The sequence below is a fragment of the Ursus arctos genome, unplaced genomic scaffold, assembly GCF_023065955.2.
Source record: "Ursus arctos isolate Adak ecotype North America unplaced genomic scaffold, UrsArc2.0 scaffold_16, whole genome shotgun sequence".
Classification (NCBI taxonomy): Eukaryota; Metazoa; Chordata; class Mammalia; order Carnivora; family Ursidae; genus Ursus; species Ursus arctos.
This window is the reverse complement of record NW_026622830.1, coordinates 14,865,827-14,877,610: the sequence shown is the minus strand read 5'-3', so window position 1 is coordinate 14,877,610 and position 11,784 is coordinate 14,865,827. Positions and strand designations below refer to the sequence as shown.

General features: G+C 54.8%; 1 protein-coding gene across 1 annotated transcript; it reads left to right on the top strand.

Moving 5' to 3' along the window:
* Positions 1-318: 318 nt before the first annotated feature.
* Positions 319-6,223, top strand: WFDC2 (WAP four-disulfide core domain 2). The gene is made up of 4 exons (XM_026503613.3): positions 319-431; positions 992-1,135; positions 3,184-3,336; positions 6,037-6,223. Exons 1-3 carry the CDS (start codon positions 353-355, stop codon positions 3,333-3,335), a joined length of 375 nt encoding a protein of 124 aa, XP_026359398.1. The 5' UTR covers positions 319-352; the 3' UTR covers position 3,336; positions 6,037-6,223.
* The last annotated feature ends 5,561 nt before the right edge of the window (positions 6,224-11,784 follow it).

Below are 11,784 nucleotides of genomic sequence, written 5' to 3'. Positions count from 1 at the left end.
GGCATTACAGGGAGACCCAGGAGTCCTGGGCCCAGCCCTGGCCGCCGCAGCCCTGCACTCAGGCCCCCGCGGGGAGGAGGGCGGGGAGGAGCGGACAAGGGTCCGGCTGCAGCTGGTCGAGCTGCGCCAGGCCTGGAATCTGCTCAGGTTCCTGGTTCCCACCGGGGCCAAGAGTGACACCTGATCCCAGGGGATTGTGAAATGGCCTGAGGTGGCAGCCGGCCCGCAGTGGCCGCTGAGCCCCCTCCCTCCGCGGCGCGGCCCCACCCCTACCCCACGCCCCCCGCGCGCGTGGTTAAATCCCCGCATCCGGGCGGCGGCTCACACCCGCACCCCGCCCCGCCGCAGCACCATGCCCGCCTGCCGCCCGGCTCCTCTCGCCGTCGCCCTCCTCCTCGGCCTGCTGCTGCTCGGCCTCCCCCGGGTCCCAGGTGAGCAGGGCGGGGACACCCCGGGCGCCCAGAGGGGCCGCGCCAGGACAGGGCCCGGCCGAGGAGCACGTAGCCTCTCTGGGAGCTGAAGAAGTGGGGATTCCTGGGGCGGAAGTAGGGAGACCCGTGAAGACTAAAATTGGAGGATTCCCTAGTTCCTGAAGGTGGTGACCCGTGGAGCTTAGGGCGTGGGGTCCAATGTGCTGGAGGTGGGGGAGACCACTGAAGGCTGAAATTTGGGACAGAGGCTCTGTGCTAAAGGTGGAGACGTAGTGGCCGGTGAGGGGACCCTCTGCCTAGACATCGGAAGCTCTTGGGTGTTCCGCTGTGCGGGGGTCCCCTAAAGATGGAGGACTCTGAGGATGAGGGTTAGGTAACCCCCGTACTTCCAGGTGTCAGGACCCCCAGGCCTGGAGGTGGGGCCCTCTGAAGGCCGTAAAGGGGATGCCTAGGGCCAGAGACTGAGAATTCCTTGGAGCTTGAGATCGCGGCCCTGGGAGCAGGAGGAGGGCGTCCGACGGGACTAGGGCTCCGCGCGGGACTGACCGTGCGCCTCGCAGGTGAAGACGCGAAGAAGCCCGGCGTGTGCCCCCAGCTGCAGGCGGATCTGAACTGTACGCAGGAGTGCCTCTCTGATGCCCAATGCGCCGGCAACCTCAAGTGCTGCCAGGCCGGCTGCGCCACCAGGTGCCACCTGCCCAACGGTAACCCCGGGGCGCCCCGGGCGGGGCGGGGAAGGGCGCTGTGGGCTGGAGGGGGCGGAGCGCCGGGATCCGGGAACAGCCCCCCCACCCCCACCCCAGGGACCCCTGCAGAGTCGAGGCGGATGGAACCAGATCCGTCGTGTGCTTCCTCGCGGGGCCCCGGGAAGACAAAGGCGCCGCTGAAAATCAGCCGGGGGTTGGGGGCGGGGGGAGGTCCCCCACCCCTGGCTGGATTCCATTCCCTGGTGCGTGACGGTTTCCGGGCAAGCACCAGCTGGGACGGTGTTCCCGGAGGTCAAGGCACCCGGTTCACAGTTTCCTCCCCGGCCGGTTGGAGCCGCGGGGAAGCCCGGGGCTGGCGAGAGGGCTGGGTCCCGAGACCTGAGGCGCTCAGCCCTCTCGGAGTCCCTCCCCTGGGGCCTCCCCCAGCTCTGGGGGCAGGACTTGGAGCGCCTGGCCTAGCAAGACTCCCCGGATTCCTCTGTCCGGACGGAAAGAGACTTTACACATTAAGGAGAGCGCCCAGCCCATCCTAAAGATGTGGTTGTGAGCGTCAGACAGAGAAGCTCTTGCCCAAGGTTACACCGTCGCTCCGTGGTTCGGCAGGAGTCCTAGCGGGGGGGGGGGGGGGGGGCGGGTTCAACTTTTGCCCCTTCTGAAGGCTGGTTTGAAGGAATCAGGACTCCTCTCTGAGCACCCCTCCGCTCTTCCTGTATTTAAAACAATCTCTTCCACTCGAAAGATTGAGAGAGAGAACTATGCGAAAGCGCAGGTGGTCCACGAAAGGTCCTGCTGGAGCTCCCTCTCTCCCCCAGGCTATGGGGACGCGCATCAGAGCAGGGAGTGGCCTTAGACGACATGAAACCCAAGCTTCTCATTTTCCACAGGGAAAAACTGAGGACTAGAAGCAGGGATGTGACTTGCGGCACCAAGCTGTTGTGATTACTGGTCTTTAGCCAGAATACAGCCCTGGTGGTTTTCCCTCTCCGTTATTTCTCCCAAAATGCTGGGAGGGTTTGTAATTAGAGATCTCAGACTTAGGATCTGGGAGGTAGATGGAGGACTGGCCCATCAGGGGCAGCTGCTGTGTCTGGAGGCTTCTAATCTGGAGCAGAGAGAAGAGGATCCGAAGGAGAGATGAGGCTTGAGAATGAAAGAGAGAGGGGCAGACAGAGAGACAGATGAGTAAAGTGGAGGGGGACAGAAGGCGTGCCTACTGTTAGGTGCAATCTTTGCTGGTTTGTCTTTGTTTTTGTTTTGGTCTCAGATGGACAGACTGAGGCAGGAAGAGGGATGGGGCCAGATGGCCTCCTGAACTAGAATCTTTGTTCTGCCCATCTGCCAGCTGTGTGACCCTCAGCAAGTTGCTTTACGTCTCTGAGCCTCTGCTTTCTCATCATCAAAATGGGAATGATGATCCCAAACATTTTGGGACTGACATGGGGGCTAAATGAAATAACACACGGAAAATGTCTCTGTAGAGAGTGGATCCCCTGTGCACAGTGCCGTGTTTTGTCAGGAACCAGTTTTTGGTTCCCTTTTGTCCTAGGGAAGCCAGTATCCAGACCCCCCCTGCCCTTTTCAAGGGGGTGGGTTTCTCTATGCTGGGAAGTCAGCCGCTCCCGTCCTGTGCAGCTGATCAGCCAGGTCTGTGCCTGTGTTTGACCTTTGGCTGGGCCTACTCTTGGGGCTCCTGGGACTTGAGCCCAGCTCCCTTCTTGACCCAGGAAGTGGAGCATAGGGTGTGTGTATGTGTGTGTGTGTGTGTGTGTGCGCGCACACACAAATGGACGGTCACAGACCGGGCTCAGGTCTTGGTTTGACTTCTGCCAGCAGCGTGGTGTTGGGTGGTTCCAACATCAAGGATGGAGGGAGCAGGAAGAGCAGGGGTTTGCAGGCGGTCTTCCTAGGCGCCCCGAGATCAAGGCCGGCAGGCAGCTGTCCGGTTTGTGACGCAGGGGGAGGGCAGGGGGACATCCTGTTGTGGATAAGTGTTCATCTCCCGGCATCCTCTCTGCCCACTTCCCCTTGCTCCTTTTTCTCCCCAGAAAAGCAGGGTACCTGCCCCAAGGTGAGCACTGACTTCCCCCAGCTCGGCCTCTGCCAAGACCAGTGCCTGGTGGACAGCCAGTGTCCCGGCCTGTTGAAATGCTGCTACAATGGTTGCGGGAAGGTGTCCTGTGTCACTCCTGTCTTCTGAGGTAGGAGGGCGGTGGGGGCGGGAGGGGGAGGGGGAAGCGCACTGATGTCTAGCTGTAGAGGCGGTTGAAAAGGAGGGCCTCCCATCCAAGTACTAACAAGGCCCGACCCTGCTTAGCTTCTGAGATCAGACAAGATCGGGCGCGTTCAGGGTGGTATGGCCGTAGACATTACAGACTGAGGGCTTCAGAGGGGAGGGGGGTGGGGGACTGGGATAGGCCGGTGATGGGTAGTAAGGAGGGCACATATCGCATGGTGCACTGGGTGTTGTACGCAAATAATGAATCATGGAACTTTATATTAAAAACTAGGGATGTACTCTATGGTGACTAACATAATATAATAAAAAATATTATTAAATAAAAAGAAAGAAAAAAGAAAAAAAAAAAAAGAAAAGGAGGGCCTGGCCGAACATATCTCTGTTCACTCTCAGTCCCTTTCTTTGCCTTCATGCCCTCAACACGGCCCTGGTGAGCGTCTGGCATGTGCCGTGCTCTGCTCTGCGTACTGAGGGTGGTCTGTGAGTGAGCAAATCAGACAAAAATGTCTCTCTGATGGGGTCTACGTGCTAAGGGACCATAAAGAAAAATGCATAAGCAAGGATAGTCTGTAGACTGTTCAAAGGAGAAAAGTGCCCTGGAGAAAAAGGAGGCAGAAGGGGGATGGGAGTGCTGGGGTGGGGGTGGGGCAGGGTGGGCAGGAAGGAGGGTGGCCTTTTTTTTTTTTTTTTTAAACAAGGACACCAGGGAAGGCCCTGCCCAGAAGGCAGCGTTTGAACACAGACTTGCCAGAACTTGAGGGAGGGGGCCGTGAGGATATCTGGGGGGGGGGGGGTTTACAGGTGAGGGACAACAGGTACAAAAGCAGGAGGGTCCCTGGTGTTTCAGGAAAAGCCAGGAGGCTGGGAAGGGAGCAGGGAGAGCCCAGGAAGAGGAAGGTCAGGGGTAAGTGGAGCGGCTCCTTAGGGGCCTGATAGGTAATTATAGGACTTTGGTCCTGACCCGGAGACGTTGCCTCCGTGGAAATGGACATGCTCTGGCTTAGATTTGAAAAGGATTGCTCTGGCTGCTCGGTGGAGAACAGACTGTTGGGGGGCAGTGGCAGAAGCAGGAGACCAGCTGGGAGGCTCCTGGGAGAGGGTGGGGGATGACAGACGAGGCGAGCTAAGTGGCTGGGTTTGGGACATATGTGAAGGTAGATGGGACAGGATTTGCTGATGAATTGGGCTGTGAGGGAAAGAGAAGATTTGCTCTGTCTCCTTAGCATACACTTCAAAAGTCACAGCTGGACGAGCAGCTGTGTCCTGAGAGAGGGGACAGTGAACAGTACCTGGAGGCGGTGGGGAGGTGGGAAGCTCTTTGCACGTGGCCAGTGGGAGGCTGAAGACTGATCTTTAGTGTCCCCAAAAGCTTGGCTTTTCAGGACACATATGGCAGGCATCAAATGCGTATTCGAAGTGTGATGAGTGCTTGCTCGGTGGCCGGCTGGGGCCGTGTTTGGCCACCTCTGGTGGCTCTGGCCCTGCAAGGAAAGGATTACGGGCCTCTCTTCCCCTACTTACAACTAAAAATAAACCAGCACTAAGTCCTAGAGTAAGTGTGAGTAAGAAAAGAAATACAAGACCCAAAGCACGTGTTTGTTTGGCCCATTGGGAGATCCAGGGCTGTGCCAAGGTCTCTGTGTCAGATGCTGGGACAGAAGGTGACCACAGCCCTTCCTCACAGAGTTTGCAGCCCCGTGGCTGAGGCGGACGGAGGGACGGACACTCCCAGTGCCTGTCCTCAGGGCTGCAGTGAGGGAAGGGCTGACTGCCGTGGGCGCAGAGGAGGAAAACCCTCATGGGATGGGGGTGGGGCGGTGGGGGAAGAGAGCAGGCCTTGCAGAGGGATGACCCTAGGCCCGTCCTCAAGGACGACCAGAAGGTCAGGAGTGGGGTGATGTACAGGGGGGGCAGGGACCTGGAAGCGCCCTCTGGTTGAAATCTTATTGTTGATCGCGGGCTAGCTTGATAAGCCCTCAGCCCAGGGACTGACAGGTCACTGGTGGGACCGAGTATAGCACAGATGGGAAGCTCGAGACCACCGAGAGGGGAGGATGTGCTCAAGGCCCTGTGGTTGCTATTTCGAGGGATCCTTTCAGTGCCTGAGCAGGAACCATGGTCTCCGAGGGCCCAGAGCTCTCCAGCGATGCCAGCCATCCCTTGCCTCCGAGGCACGGCGGCGTGGCTGGCCTTCGTGGCCAGGAAGACCCAGGTTCAGAATTCAGCTCTGACACTTGACTAGCTTTTACCTCCCTGAGTTGCAGTTATTTTGCTTATAAAATGGGATCAATAGGATCTCCTTGACCAGCTAATCCCAGCTTAACCTTAAGGAATGGAGGAGGCCCAGTGGAACTTCCTGGTGGTAGAGGGACTCCTTGTAGGGAGACAAATGACGATGGTCCCTTAGGAAGGCTACAGAGGTCGGTTGGGCCGTGCTTGCCCAGGTATGTCCCAGGATGGTCTGACGCAGAAGAGGTGAGTCTGGGACCTGCAGAGGTGTGCAGGCAGAGCCGCCAAGCCTCAGGAAGGCGAGGCTCTGCTGTGTGTGCGTAGCAGAAAGGGAGAGTAGGGGGAGCTTTGGCCCAGAATTTAAGCTCCAGGTCCTCTTGGCTCATATTTTGGATATTGTCCTTGATGGATTGTTATGATTTTCTTCCTCCAGCTCCAGCCACCACAGCCCAAGGAGTGGGGGAGTAGAAGTTTCTGCCCGGTCCTGCCTGGCTCCAGCCCAGCTACCCTCCCCTCTTTCCGGCCTCTGCACTCCCTCCAGAGCTGAGCACCACTTTTTCCCTTTCCAACCAATAAAGTGACCGCTTCCAGCACTGGGTGCAGGGCCTGGCCTCCATTCTTACTCATTCTGTCCCTGCTTCCCCTGACTCTGGGTTGAGGTGGGGCGTGGGGGGCAATCAGGTCATCCGGGCATGAAGTCCAGGGCGGGATCAACTCTGGAACAATGAACATACATTTAGGGCTCAGCTTGTGTTGTAGCCCTTTTCCCAGGAGGTAGGGGGTTATCCTAACCGCAGGAGGGAGGTGGAAGATAGAACAGGCTCAGAGACAGGATGGAATGCTTCCAAAGTCCCTTCCATTCATTGCCAGGGGCTTGGTAACAGCCGCCCGTCTGGGTGTGGGACGCAGGGCTGGGAGATTTGTTTGTGAGATCTCCCCAAACCACAACGACCCTCGTGTGGCTGATGACAGTCCAAGTTCTAGACTAGGAGTCTCCCAGGTGACTTGCTTGCAGCCACATGGGTAGAAAGTGGCAAAGCTGGGGTCCTTTGATTGGTTGTTGGTTTTGTTTTGTTTTGTTTTAAAGATTTTATTTATTTATTTGAGAGATAGAGAGCACAAGTTGGGGGGGAGGGGCCGAGGGAGAGGGAAAGCAGACTCCCCACTGAACAGAGAGCCTGACACAGGGCTCTATCCCAGGACCCCAAGATCATGACTTGAGCTGGAGGCAGATGCTTAATTGACTGAGCCACCCAGGTGCCCCTGGTTGTTGGGTTTTATCTTTATTTTTTATTTTTTTTATTTTTATTTATTTTTATTTATTTTTATTTTTTTATTTTTTATAATGATTTTTTTATTATATTATGTTAGTCACCATATCTTTATTTTTTAAAAGATTTTATTTATTTATTTGTTTGTTTGTGTATTTATTTAGAGTGAGTAGGGTAGGGGCAGAGGGAGAAAGAGAATCCCAAGCAGACTCCCTGCTGAGTGCAGAGCCCGACAGGGGGCTCCATCTCATGGCCCCCAAGATCATGACCTGAGCCGAAACCAAAAGTCAGGGGCCCCTGGTTGTTGGTTTTTAAATCAAACCGTTATTTTGTAGAAATACAAAAATCGGGGGCACCAGGGTAGCGCAGTCGTTAAGCGTCTGCCTTTGGCTCAGGGCGTGATCCTGGCGATCTGGGATCGAGTCCCAAGTCGGGCTTCTCCGCTATGAGCCTGCTTTTTCCTCTCCCACGCCCCTGCTGTGTTCCCTCTCTCGCTGGCTGTCTCTCTGTCTCATAAATAAATAAAATGTTAAAAAAAAAAAATACAAAATTCACAGGGACCAAAATTCAAAAGGTTAAAAAAAAAAAAGACAATGGAAAGGGTCCTTCAAGCTTGACCCCCTCCCCCCAGCCCCTAGCTGTTTTCTATGGGTGAAACCAAATCTACCAGTTTCTTGTGTGTTCTTTCAGAGACCTAGCTCGGTCTCAGTCCTCACATCTCCTCTCTTGCTCTTTCTCTTCCTCTTCTCCGGTTTCCCTGTTATTCCTTTCTCTCGTCTCTCTCTTCCCCTTGTTCTCTTTCTATCCCTCCATCCCTCTCTGTTCCCCCATCGCCTCTTTTTCTGGCCCTCCTGCATGCCCCTCTCTCTTTATCCCCTTCTCTCAATGCTCCTCTGCCCACCCCAGGACAGCTTCTCCCTCCTTCTCTGCTCCACCCGTCGTGGGATGTGAGCGATCAGGGCAGCTTGAGGGCGATGGTCTGGAGACAGAAAACCTTGGTGGCTTGGTGTTTGGCTGGGCTTATCTTTTTCATCCTTTTGTGGGTCCCTGCTCCAGGCCACGAGCCAGGCCAGACCCCAAGGCTTCTCCATCCGCCGCCCCCAAAGATGCAGGGTGAATGAGTCTCCTGGAAGCAAGTGACCGAGTTCAGTGCATAAGGCTGCCTCTTGGCGACAGATGGAAGTGTAGCTTTCTCTGCTTTCCCTTTTCTGATTTCTGTCCCTGCCCATGCTTGGGTCCCCCTAGCCCTTGCAGGCAGCAGCAAAGGCATCCAGGGATGGGCTGATGGGCTCGGTAGAGCTGCTAGGGACCAAATGTGTGGCTGCCACCCCCACCACTCTCTCCTCATCTGCCCCAGGTTTGCACTCGGAGAGAACCCTGGGCAGAGCTCTAACTCAGGCAGCGTATGCCTTTTGTATGGACACCATCATTCCTCCTCCATCACCCACTCCGCAAACCTTTAGCACTCATGCTGCTCCTCTCCCTACCACTCCAGGCAGCTGCTACCAGCTACCCACCGATCAGGGCTAGCAGGTGAATTTGCTACTCCCAGTTCAACTCGAGAAACAAAGTGCCAGTAGTGGAATAGCAGACATGGTAGTGGAGGTTTTGCTGCATGAGAAGCTGCCCAGGACCATCCTGAGTAGGGGTCCAAGGGAGATGGGCCCTCAGGCCCTCCACCAGGACCCTGAGAGGGGGTGGGACTTTTTCAAGGGGGCCCTGGCCCAGCGGCGTCCTGGGGAAGATGAAGTGGGGAGGATCAGGGGTGGAGGTTACCGAGGGCCCCAGTGATGAAAGGGAAGAATCTGGAAAAGGAGGGTTGAGGGGTGGAGTGGGTCAGGTGAGAAAATGTGTGGGTTTGGAGGAGACCCTGGCCAAGGACATTTCTTTGGTCAACTTTGGTCGCCGAGTGGCGCTGCAGGTTGGGGACTCTGTGGATCTTTGGTGGAGGAGTGGGAAGAGGAAGGAAGGGGCTGCTCTGCACTGGTCCCTTCCTCCCCATTTCCAGGTCTTGACGGGCTACGTGCTTGTAGCCAGGCCACAGCAATGCTTAGTTTGGGCTAGGAGGACAGCTCCTGGGGCCAGCAATCCTGGGAGACTGCTGGCTCCAGATGGGAGTTTCACCCTCGTGGCACCTCTCGGCGCCCCCCACCCCAGTCCTGCCACTACCCCAGAATCCAGGGCAGATGTCTTCCCGCACTTACTGTCCCATCTCCAACAGCAGATGGCTTTGCTGATGCCTCTGCACCCTGTCTCCAGTCCAGAGGGCTGTGTATGGTAACACCCACATGGAAACAAGTCTCTGTTTTGCAGGAAAGTGCAAGTTCGGGGCTGAAGGGATAATAGGAATTTACATTAAAAAGGAAGTTCTAAAGACAGACCAGTAGAAGGTGGCCCTGCCTGAGGAACAGCATAAACAGAGCCATTCACTCCCTCAGTAAATATTTATTGAGCACCTACTATGTGTTCTGCTGTAGGTGGTGGGGATTTGGTAACAAAATGGAATGTGTGTGTGTGCCTGTGTGTGTGTAGTGGGGGAGCAGTCAATAAATGAATGAACCCACACATGTATACCATGGCAGGTGGTAACATAAAGATGGGTAAGAGGACCAGGGAGTCCAGGGGGTGAGGTAGAGGTGGGGGGTGTTTATTTCACAGAGGGTATCCATTAAGCATCATTCAAGTACTGTGTTGAGTGAAGGAGGACAGGAGCCATGTGACAATCCATGGGAAGAGCTGTCCAGGCCCAGGAAACTTCCAGGGCTAAGGACCTGAGGTCAGAGTGTGCCCTGGCACTGGGTGTTATATGCAACTAATGAATCATTGAACTTTATATCAAAAACCAAGGATGTACTGTATGGTGACTAACATAATATAATAAAAAAAATTATTATAAGAAAAAAAAAAAAGAGAGTGCCCTGGGTATTTGAGGAACATCCAGGGAGCTCAAGTAGTTGGAATAAATGAGGGGTCAGGGGCACAAGGGGAGATGAGCTCAGAGAGGTGTGGGCACAGATGATGGAGGGCGCTGTGGTCACTGCAAAGACTTTACCTTTTATTCCAGGGAATTTAGGAGCTAGGAGAGGAGTTTGAGCGGAGACTCGGACTTTTGTTTGAAAGATCCTTCCGGTTGTTATGTTAAGAATAGACTCTAGGGGGCGGTGTGGGAGCAAGGAGAGCCGTTATACTACCGCCACTGGGCAGGGAAAAAATGCGTTTTTGTTCTTGCTTTTTCATCTAGTGGCAACTCTCATTCCCTTGTACCCATGGCCAGCCCCCCTACCCCCCACCCCGGAATGACGCCCCGATCCTACCGCAGCTCAGCTGTACCAGCTGTGTGGGCTGCCGGTCCTTCCCATGGACGCATCTTTGGGAAACTAACTCAAGAAACTATCATATTGCAAACACAACAAATACCCCACCTCCTGCCCCAGTTGGTAATTCTACCGCGGGGTCATGGCAAAAGTGAGAGGGTGAGAAAAGCATAGGAACAGAGTGACGGCTGACCGAACGCTAACCTTCCACTCGATGCCGCAGCCTGACGGTGAGGGTCTGGTTTGCTCAGCTGTGAAAGGTACTTGGGGGGAGCCGCAGAGACCCCCTCAGCCACAGAGCAGCATAGCACTGTAGGTCCTGCCTGCAGAGCCAGGAGGTCCTAGACTCAGAAGTCTCTGTATGCTCCCTGCAGCCAGGGTCCAGCCAGACCAGACCTGTTGGGGTGAGCTCATTGCACACGAAGATGGGACCCCCAGGGCTGCTCCGTGCCCAGTGCTTGGCCCCTCATGCTATAAACGCCCCTCTGGAAATTTTTCACGGGACAATCTGAAGCCTGTGGTTTCTTATGGGTGCGGGAGGGTTAGTTTTAGGGTTATGGGCAGGATCTTGGCACAGGGGAAGAGGCGATAGAAGGCAGCTGCCGTCAGTCTGAAACAACAGCTCAGGAACGGGAGGCTTGCTGTTCCAGTCAGTAGGCTGGGCTCCCCCTGGCCCGGGTGCCCACAGGACCCATTTCAGCCAAGCTCCAGGTAGCAATCCACATGGGCTCACGGGTAGATGCCTGGGTTGGCTGAGTGATTTGGAGCACAGAACCCTCTACAGTGGCTTATTCATGATCTCTGATGTAGAACTCAAAACTGCTTCGAGGGGGCTCCTGGGCAGCTCAGTGGGTTAAGCCTCTGCCTTCGGCTCAGGTCATGATCTCCAGGGCCTGCGATTGATCGAGCCCCCCACCCCACCCCAGTGGGGAGTCTGCGCCTCCCTCTCCACCTGCCCCCCCTCCTGCTTGTGCTCTCTCTCTCTCTCAAATAAATAAAGTCTTTTAAAAAAACTGCTTTGAAATAGCATAAATCTCTCAACATATTAATATGTCAGTGAGGTGCGGATAACGCGATCACAGGACAGTTCTCCAGCTGTCTTGGGGAATTCCCGTTCCCTGTGAAATAACACAGTCGCCTTGTTGTTTCTGTCACTTTGGCCTGTGGTTTCACGGGACACCATATCCCACCCTCCTGGTAGCTCTGATGTGGTTGGGGTTATTTCTCCTTGACTTCCGTCTTCTTTTTTATGCTTTATTTTATTCCTGGTTTCAGCTTTCACTTTTGACATAATTTCAGACTTACGGTTGCAAGAATAGTGCCGAGATTCCCTGCGTACTCTGTGCTTATTCATCACATGCTTCTACGATTTACCACATTTTCTTTCATTTCTTTCACTCCCTCCACAACCCCCCAACATAGTATGTTTTTCTGTAGCACGTAAGAGTAAGTTGCAGAGTTCTGAAATACTTCAATTTCCTAAAATAAAGGCATTCTCTTAGATAACCACAGTACCATAATAATCAAATTCAGGAAATTAACATTCATATGATATTATTATCTAATCGACAGACAAGACTGGCTGGGGAATTTATG